General features: G+C 37.7%; 1 protein-coding gene across 2 annotated transcripts; it reads left to right on the top strand.

Moving 5' to 3' along the window:
* The first annotated feature begins 205 nt into the window (after nucleotides 1-205).
* LOC113238197 (REST corepressor 1) lies at nucleotides 206-10,193 on the top strand. 2 transcript variants are annotated; one of them, XM_026474975.1, is made up of 10 exons: nucleotides 206-486; nucleotides 801-938; nucleotides 1,077-1,291; nucleotides 1,370-1,558; nucleotides 2,999-3,111; nucleotides 3,261-3,492; nucleotides 3,973-4,126; nucleotides 9,122-9,274; nucleotides 9,619-9,716; nucleotides 9,913-10,193. In XM_026474975.1, exons 1-10 carry the CDS (start codon nucleotides 381-383, stop codon nucleotides 10,006-10,008), a joined length of 1,494 nt encoding a protein of 497 aa, XP_026330760.1. In that variant the 5' UTR covers nucleotides 206-380; the 3' UTR covers nucleotides 10,009-10,193. The 2 variants fall into 2 exon arrangements, with proteins under 2 accessions (XP_026330760.1, XP_026330759.1); XM_026474974.1 differs by having other exon boundaries at nucleotides 786-938.
* The last annotated feature ends 145 nt before the right edge of the window (nucleotides 10,194-10,338 follow it).

The following is a 10,338-nucleotide window of genomic DNA, read 5'->3' as shown; positions in this document are numbered from 1 at the left end:
TTAGAATTTATAAAATGGTGTCTTTTCAACGGCAAATTGGAATTATTTTATTGTATAAAAAGAGAGATTTCAGTTAATTAAGAATTTAAAATTAGTTTTTCAATGATGGTATAACTTTTTATGTTTTTCCCACGGATATACGCTTAGCTAAACTGTTCGCGTAAGTGTTATTGAGTACAGACGCCATTAAATGAATTGTGGCCGCCAATGGCAGGTTTGTCAAATTATCGATGCGGTGGTTTGAATCACGTTTGAATTGAAATCTAAAGCTCCGCATTTCGTTTAAATAGAGTTCTCAAATCGTAAAACCAATTTATGGACTACAGAATTTTGTAATATATAAGTGTAAATCGTAGAAATAAGCGTATTATTACTAAATCATGGTTTTGGCTGAGAGGAGTAATGATGTTCGGAACGGGAAGCGGTCGAGGGGGCCAAGCCCGAATGGGCATGGAAGCCCCGATTCAAGTTCGGAAGATGAAAATGGTAAGTAACTTTTCGGAAATTGTGTACGACTAACAAATTAATTCAGTCGATTATACAAAATAACGTAAAGCAGCTGTTTTGAACGTGACGTGATGAAGTTTCGGATCAGCTACACATTTCATTATCTCGTTAGGCATTTTACTAACTTGGTAACTGCTTTTGACTAGGTACCTATTTGTGCAGTTATAAGATTGTGTATATTGTCCGTTGCAATCATCTCATGCTTAATTTTTTCTGCTTTCCATCATCATCAACATGCTGCATCATCATCAACTCCACAATTACACCACTCCAAGCAGTAGTGCCCTTTGCAGCCGAGAAAATAAGAGTGGGTCGTGACTATCAAGCTGTGTGCCCAGAGTTGGAGCCACTAGACCAGCGGAAACCAGAACAGATGTCAGATAGAGCTTTGCTGGTGTGGTCTCCCACAGCGGACATATCTGATACCAAATGTAAGTTGTGTGAAACTTATTCTTGCCCTACATTTCCTTACAGTTATGACTTTATGGATCTGAGGAATGTGTGGAAGCTCTGGTTTTTATTTTACTTTCACTGTGAAACAAGTTTGAATTTCATAATCACTGTTTTAGTGGATGAGTACATTACAACTGCAAAAGAGAAATATGGGTACAATGGTGAACAAGCCTTGGGCATGCTGTTCTGGCATAAACATGACCTGAGTAGGGCGTCTATTGACTTGGCTAACTTCACACCATTCCCTGACGAGTGGACAGTTGAAGACAAAGTGCTGTTTGAACAAGCATTTCAATTTCATGGAAAGAGTTTTCATAGGATAAGACAGATGGTGAGTCACATTTGGTTTATTTTCAATTTGAAGTATCATTATATGTCAGTAAATTATCAATAGACACTTTTGTAACAGTTGCCAGATAAATCAATAGCTTCGTTGGTGAAATACTACTATTCATGGAAGAAAACTAGAGCACGCACATCTCTGATGGACGCTGTGAGTGAAGGACGGAATGCTACTGGTTCAGGCTCTGGGAAGAGAGAGTCTGGTGCTGGCTCTGATCCAGGTGGCTCAGACAAGGAATCTGATAATGATGAAAAGGTATGTAAAATGTGTTAAAACAGAAAGTGCAAATACATCCTGCTCTGTGTTTTAATATGTGTGCAGAATATTGTCTGAACATTGAGTCATAACATAATCTTTGTAAATGTTCTAGGAGTGCATACTTACATAGTGGTGTATCTGGATTGTCCAACAATATTTTAAGTAATTGTTTCCAGGTAGCACATCCGGTTAGTAAATAAAAATGCAGAGTCGTAGATCATTTTTTGTATTATTTAATACACATATGATGGCCCTTTAATTTTATTTATTCCTTCAGCATATAAGTCAAACAGTTGAGTTTTTTCAAGTAATTAGATAACATTCTCTTATTTGCTCTGCATGTAGACTAAACAATTGACATTTTGGACAACGGAAAGAGTTTTGGCTAATAATAATAATGATGTGGCAGTTAGTAGTGAGTCACGCCTGGCGGTTAGGTGAGGGGTGTTGCTAATGTTGCCTTATGTGATGGTGCTGTTGGCTACGACAGAAGTGGACTATCCACCGGGGTATAGTGCGCGGCGGCCGAGCCGGCGGCGCGGGCGCCGAGCCGCCACAGCGCGCTGCGGTACACGCGCCCGCGCAGGTGGGTCCCTGCTGCTCACCATGCAACCTCGCTTTCGATCTCGTTGGCCAGTGTCTTCTACATCCCTCCAATCTTGTCCACTCTGCTCGTGTGACGTCATTTCATTACTTTATCGTATCAGGCTAAAACTGTCTGTCTCAATGTTCCCCACTCTAATATGGTGGCAACACTATATCACGTATTTCATAATGCTGCACTCATTACTGTAGTATTTGTATTTTTCTCATAGTTTAACAATTTTTTTTAGTACCCTGGCTTGCGTTATATGTAAATATTCATTTTTTTGCTTGTTATTTCATCATTCATTCATTTTTGATTCATCATTTTGGTGAATAATTTTTTCTCATTTATGTGTTAATTATTGCTTGGTTCATTGTTGGCTTAACGTTTTTTTTTACTGCTCTGCATTTTTATTTACCAACTATGTCTACCACCCTCATGATCAACATCTTAAGTGTGATTTTTAAATGTGTAGAATGCATTGTATGTGGCAAAATATACTCTTTATTTCAAATATTTGTACATATTTGAAATAGGGGAATATATATTACTTTATGATATTGTAGTAAGTTAAAGACAACATTGTTGACTTTATAATGATTTGAAATACAGTGTCATGCCTTTTATGTTAATGTTCCTATTCCCTTTCCCTGCTGCATCCCTCTATATTCCCGCATGCTTCCTTTAATAGCCCCATAATAATACGAAGAAAGAACATCTTTCATTGAAATTAATGTGTGCAGAATATATATATATATTTTACTATGGGTTCTTAAAAGAAGTGTGTGAGGAGTAACTCGCGTTAGGAGTGTTATACGTGGCAAGAATGTAAACTATTAATTGGGGTTTAGGGCGAGGGCGGCGGCGAGGCGGGGAAGTGGTGCACCGTGTGCGGCATTCAGTGCAACCAAATCACGGCGCACAACTCGCACAAGTTGTGCCAGGCATGCCTCGTGCACGCCAGGTCGGTAATACCTATCAAATTCAATTAAAATTTGTTTTAATCTCTTGCATAGCAACTACTTGCATGAGTCCCTAAAGAGTCTGGAGTGTGTTTGTTCCATAACCTAAGCGTTAAGGTTGTTTGTTTGAATGTTGGCGGTAATGTGACAGACGCACCGGGACGATGAGACCGCTCTGCGGGCCGTCGGGGCGACGCGGCCCCGGCTCGAAACAGCAGCGTTACAAGCACCGGTTGCCTCGTGGTATTTACATCAATCACGACGATCTGGTCGCGATGGCCACCGGCCCACAGCCTGGCGACCCTCCGCAGGCCGGGCTTATCAATCAGGGTGAAGCTATGCTCAAAGCCATGGACAGAGAAATTATATCACTGAAGCGACAAGTAAGATGCAACTCGCAAAAGACCGCTAGTAGCAAAGACGCATTCTCACTCTTACGTTGACACCAACTTTATTATGATTCCGTCAAAAAGAATTATTTGTACCCCACGAGAGGCCGTGTACAAGCATTTGTGTGATGTAATGTGAGAATGTGATGTGTTATCGATTTTATTACTAGTGTACAGTAGTTACGGTGATACTGTTTTAGACGGTATCGCTATCAAATGTATTCTGCACACATAATAGTCGGTAGTTATAAGAATAATTGAAATTTGTGTTGAATCAACTTGTTTCCATTTCTGCTTTACTTCCTTTCGATCTTGCCTGTTGCTGTGCGCATAGAATTGCCGATAAGGTGTAGTTTTTGGAGAATCCAGATATGCACTTTTTGATCGTTTTTCCTTGCTAGTTTATCTTGGTATTTACCACGGTTTTACGTAGTGGTTGAAGTTTTAGTATTACATTCAAGTGTTTGGGGGCAGGTGCAGCAAAATAAGCAGCAACTGAGCGCGATGAAGCGCAAGGTAGGCGACAGCGGTGTGGAGGAATATAGACCGGGCGAGCCGCCGGCAAAGATCAACTCTCGTTGGACCAATGACGAGTTGCTGATGGCTGTCACAGCGGTTAGGAAATATGGTAAGACTTAGATACAAAATTAACAACTAACCTAACTACATATTTTGGGCAAAATAATTTGTTACAAAAAATGGTTTAGGAAAAATGCCAAATCTTGACAAATTGAGATTCGGATTTTGGAACTAATCCAAAAATAGTATTACAATAGACAAACATAAAGATAACAATAATTTCCGACATATCGGTTTGGCTATTTTTAATGCAGTCAATGAAGTTACAAAATAATATTGTTTGAAAAATGTTAAAAGATTAGGAATTTTTGTATAAGGACATGGATTCATATAATGTACTAAAAAAAACTCGAATGCTGCCTTTATCGAAATTTAATTAACTAGTAAATATGGGTAACTCTATAAAAAAAATGAAACGTTATTAATTTTAACGAATATATATTACATATTAATATGATTGAATTAAAGTGAGTGCAGAAACCGGTCTCTTCCACAAACCCGAATGTGTCATTGCCTTAGCGCTTCCTGGTATCCGGCTTTCCGGGTTAGATTACTCTAGCTAACCGTGGCGCACGTGTTCATTGTTTAAAGCTTGTACACGTTATGTGAAAAATGTATCTCAATAAAAATGGTTCACGGGGTAGCAAATTATTTGCTTCCAAAATTATTAATATGGATTTCCGTAACGTAACGCCTAAATCTATTAATTATTTAAACGTATGTCACTCGAAGGATACTGTAAAATATAATAAGTAGTTACGAACTTATTAGCCCTCGTATTCTGTTTCTTTTTTTTTCTTATCTTTGTGCCTCCTTCGACGCAATTTCACTAATTGATTATTAAATTTTTTATTCATTTGAAAATATTTTTAAGGTACAACTCTGTCTGAAACAAGATGTCTACACCGGTCTTTCGTGCGACCTTCAACCTTATTTTGATTGGTTTAAAATGTTATTAAATATTAATCATCATAATACAGTAGTTGGCAACCATTTGCCACATAGTGCAAAATAAAATAAAGGCGGGCGGTACTTGCTTATGACATTATGGATACATAATATTGGAGGTATTATTTGTACAAAAACACCCAAATTATTCCTGAAATGACATATTATTTTTTAATTATCAGTTTACACGCAGCCATTGATGAACATAAGCCATTAATTTATGTCAGAAATATTTAATTCGAATTTGAAAGCAAATGGCCAGAGTCAAACTTTAATGAGATTTTTTGAGGCTGTATTTGGCAATTCTTTGATTCAAATTCGATGTAGAAATTCTAAGTAAGACAAGAATAAATAATGGTTATCTATGGTATATATATTTCTTTAAATTTTTGTCATACTGCGTTGTTGGCCAAAGGTATTGAGCATCTATATTACCTAAGTAACTTTCAGTTTTTTGGAGAATTTTAATATTGTGTTTAAGGTGTAGGTGTACCAGAATCTGATGACGATTCGACAAATTTAGGGTCGTATTCCAGAACTGTACTCAATGCTCAAGTCAGGATTTGAGCAGACTTGAGTATGATTTCAATAATAATAATAATAATAATTAATTTATTCGCTTCAAATAGGGTAGGATACATTACACATGTTGATGGTAAAAATTAAATCAGAGCTTAAACCTATTCGGCCTTCTAAAATAAAAGCATGCAAATACAATAATAAAATAATACATTGGTGGATTGAGATTCGATTTTAAAACAATAATTAGGCAACAAATTGATAAATTTAAGATAATTGATTTAATTTGATATGTCAGAATCGTGTATGTCATAATTTAATAATAATAATATATATATATTTTTTAATGATGGGAAAAATGTATGCATCAATTAATTATTCTTTATGATTCATGAATTCGTCAATAGAGTAAAACAAATGATCAAAGAGCCACATGCGCAATTCCTTTTTAAAATTAGTCAATGGTAGAGGCTTAATGCGATCTGGTATAGGATTAAAAATTTCAAGTACTGCAAATACGACCCTAATGGCAAGGACTTGAGTATGATTTTCAGTGCTCACTGCAATACTCAAGTCCTGACTTGAGCATTGAGTACAGTTCTGGAATACGACCCTTAGACAATTTAGACAAATTTATAGTGGGCAATATTAATATTTTAATTGAACAGAATTGGTCTATCCTCGTCCACTTTTGAAGATCAGTCTGTTCTCGTTCTTTTATGTGTTCTGTTTCATTATTAAATATTAAATACGTTTTGTAGGGTTTAGTGTGCAGTGACATGGCGAAAATCTTAAAATTTCATGTCCTTGCGATTTTACAATTACATCAATCACATGTTGATACATTAGCTTTTACGCCATTTTTATCTTTTTTACCAATAAAAATCTACACATTTGTCTTGCCGACCAGTACCAAGAAAAATTGCACCACAAGCTTTGACTGGTGACTATTTCAAGGGCCAAGGGCGAACAACCTTATGGTAAGCTACTTCTACTAACCGGTAACATTTGAGACTCGCTTAAATTGTTGATTATGACTTGTGCACCCAATTCGTCGCTGATTTAGCGATAAACATTATAAGAATTGCTTATTCCCAGTTGTCACCATTGGCTTTGTTCCGACTAGCGACAAATGGGAAAAAGATCCCATATGTTACCAGGTGGTGACAAACGGGATAAAAAATCCTAGTTGTTGCCAGTGGTGACTTCTACTGGCGACAGATGGAAAGAAAAAAATCCATATGTTACCAGGTGGTGACAAACGGGATAAAAAAATTCCAGTAGGTTGCCAGTAAAAAAACCAAATGGAATAAAAAAATCCAATCAATGTAAGTTTATTGCCGCCATCGAAAGGGAATAAAATGAAATTCGAGTTAATAAGATCTATACTTTTATCATTAAACTAGAATTTTATTTTATTCCCTTTTAACTACCTACTGGGATATTTTAAATTTCATTTGCCGCCAGGCAACAACAGATCTTTTTATCCCGTTTGTTACCACCTGGTAACATATGGGATTTTTTTCCCATTTGTCGCCAGTGGGAACAAAGCCAGTGGTGACAACTGGGAATAAGCGGTAGGAATCGTTTGTTGCTTGAGGTCGAAAGCGAATGCTACAAAATCGTTACTGCGGGCAATGAATTGACACAATTAATGCATTGGTAGGTGAAAATCGATCGATTTTTTTTATTTTTAACCATTTTCAAAAAAGGAGGAGATTCTCAATCCGACTATGTTTTCTTATGTATGTTACGCGATTACTCATTTTTGAATGTCGTTTGTGAACTGATTTTGACGATTCTTTTTTTTTTTTTGTTGGAAAGAGGGTACCCCAGTAGTGGTCCCACTTAACACATTATTATAGTGGAATTAAATGCTATTCATGGTTATATCTGCAAAAAGCGTCGAAAAAGAGGGCAGCAACGCAGATTCTAGGACGTTTATGTATTTTAAGGAGTTAATGCGGCCATCACAGGCAAACGTTTCTGCCATCGCCGTATTTTACGGTTGGTGCAACACAGTCTGGACTAAATTCTTCGCTTCCCCGGCGGCGCCCAAAGATCACACTATGTGTACCGAAAATCTGAAAAAAAAAAAAAATGATTTCGGCAACTGAAATATTTTTGTCAACGAATTTTAGTTTCAAATCATAATTTAATTTAATTAGAACATGAAATTGAATAATACACCTCATAGTTTGACTAGTGTGACCACATATTTAACCAATTTTGTTCAGTGAAATTTTGGTACTTTAAGATGCATACATTCTGAGCATTCTTGTTATTTCCTAAGAGCCATGATTTCTTCCCGACTTTATAGCTTTTCAGGCCAGCCTCTACTCTACTTGGTGCGTTCAATGTATTCTAGGTATCGGGGTGATTTAGTAATTATGAAGGTTAAATAATCTCATTAGCTAATGACTGTTTAAATACAAAATTTAATTTACTTGCGAGATTATGGTTTTGAAAAACTTTTAAACCGATCACCCTACTTCCAGACCTGGACCCCAGTGATTAGGTACTGTCTGTTCTAAATAGATTTTTTCAGAATTTTCTGTCTTCATGCTTACACCGAGAATACATTGAACACTTCTCGTAATTTCGACTGACAACTCGACATTAAGTAGTTTTCGATCCGATCCTTAGACAACTCTTATTATTTGCTTTCAGTGCTCACAATCTGGTGATGCGTTTACGCCCACTGTAATCTATTACTGTGGGATATGGCAGCGGCCGATTGTCCAATAGCGTACTGCGTACATTTTATAGTCTTAGGAATATCTAACCTGTGATTTCCCTTGCTCATACAGTTCTTATATCGGCACTCGTTCTAAACTAAGTTCATTTCTTTTAGGTATATTGCAACAATATCGTTGAATGTAATCAAACAAAAGGGCAAAAGCGCACTAGATCACTGGATGTGTACACAATAGCGATAGTAGTGAACTGACAAATAAATTAAAAAATGGTAAAATCACATATTTTATTGCACTAGGTGTGTTTTTGCTAGTTGCGGCATGGAGTCTTTAAACTTTTTTTGGGCCTGTTTTCTGCATATTCTTGGCCAAGACTGTTGCATTTGAAAACTAATGATTTGTTTAACAAATCCTTTCATTTCAATAAAATCAGATTGCTCAAAGATAACTGCACAAAATTTTGCAAGATAATTAATTTCATGAAAGAAGTTTTTAAAAGTATCATTAGAATATACGGAGTGCTTTGCGGTAGGATGTATGTATAGCAAGCAAGGTATTAAGTGAGGGCATCGCGGCGGCGCGACCTAATTAGTACAAAAATCTTTTTTTTTCAAAAGACCGGACATTTTAGACGCGGGCCGTAAGTATAAGGCCCGGGGTCGCGAGTTGTGTCTACCTTTAATCATAGGATGAAGCAAGGAGGTACTATATGAAAAAATACTAATGATCTCCTCTGAATGTCAATTACTGCGCGGAGCAAATCCCCCTCAGTTTTACTAGGATCTGGAATTATTAACTCACCCGCTCTTAACTAATCTAAATTGTAATAGTAATTTCATTACGAGTCAAGTGAACTACATACACGCAATTAAACGATCTAGGCAAGGACTTCCAAGCGATCGCTGAGACACTGGGCACGAAGACGGAGGCCCACGTGCGCACGTTCTTCATCTCGTACCGGCGCCGGTTCAACCTCGACGCAGTGCTCAGGGAACATGAAGCGGACCGCGGCAGCGCGCATCACATACAGGCTGGTAAGTGCCTGAGTGATGTCACCAACAGTTTAAAGGCCAACGCAGACCGTTATAAAATGTCCGTCGTCTGCGCTGGACTTAACGTAATCTTAGACAATGTAAAAACTGCGTTTCAAATCTTTTTCCAAAATGTTAACTCAATCATCATTCGACTGTGTTACGGTCAACAACCTCAAACCTCGGACATGCTGGCGATCGCAGTAAACATGCGACTATTCACCAAGACACGTTGCCGCTAATTTCCCGTATCGCTTAGATGCTTTATATGCCACGAGCCCGAAATATGAAACAACGGGAAGAAGAAAAATAATATGTAGCCTTTTACAAATAATTTATTTTTTCAGGAACAACAAGCACGGAAAATGCTGAAAGCGGCACTGAGAACACAACAGCTAGTAACAATAGCACAGGATCTCCACAGAGTGCTAATAAAGATGAAAAGGTAAATCGTTGCCTATATTATTCTAACTTAGTGTTTGCCTAATTACACATTAGATACTTTTTGTCTTGATGGAGACAAAGTTTAGAATTATTTAAGGTTTTCGTCAGACAGAACATGTCCAGGGCATGCATGCACTTTATTAGGTATACTAAGTAGTTTACATTTCATGTGATTAACAAAGTGCTTGTGCTGTCAGATGGAGGTGGATAGCGAGGGCGTGGCGCTGGGTGCACCTGCGGAGCAGGGCGGGCCGCCCACCACGCCACCCAAGCACAAACCCTCAAGCAAGTGATGCGCCTCGCCCCCGGCGCATAATTGCGTCCTCTTTTGATCACCACCACGCACCTGCTTTCCACGGCCTTGCATTATAAAGGAACCTACTTATGCGAAGAAAGATAATGTGTCTTACTCATTCTATCGCATAAATACTTCCCGCATCTGATTGGCTCTTGGAAAGGAACGCACTTATGCGAAAGAAAGTGATGCAAACTAACCTTGTTCACATAACTGCGTTCAGCACTTGATGTGTGGCGGCCGGACTTGACTCCTCTGATTTATGTTTTCTTTTGTTTTACATCGTGGAATCACAGAACGGAAAGTACTATGGTAAAATATTGTTTTT

The sequence above is a fragment of the Hyposmocoma kahamanoa genome, unplaced genomic scaffold (genome assembly GCF_003589595.1).
Source record: "Hyposmocoma kahamanoa isolate Upper Pololo Valley unplaced genomic scaffold, ASM358959v1 95, whole genome shotgun sequence".
In the NCBI taxonomy this organism is placed as follows: domain Eukaryota; kingdom Metazoa; phylum Arthropoda; class Insecta; order Lepidoptera; family Cosmopterigidae; genus Hyposmocoma; species Hyposmocoma kahamanoa.
The sequence above is the reverse complement of the archived record's forward strand: the minus strand, read 5'-3'. Positions and strand labels throughout refer to the sequence as shown.

Coding starts and splice junctions, on each gene's coding strand:
- LOC113238197 (XM_026474974.1), top strand. CDS start 381: ATGGTTTTGGCTGAGAGGAGTAATGATGTTCGGAACGGGAAGCGGTCG. Junction 1,292..1,369: donor TTCATAGGATAAGACAGATG/GTGAGTCACATT, acceptor CTTTTGTAACAG/TTGCCAGATAAATCAATAGC. Junction 3,493..3,972: donor TTATATCACTGAAGCGACAA/GTAAGATGCAAC, acceptor GTTTGGGGGCAG/GTGCAGCAAAATAAGCAGCA.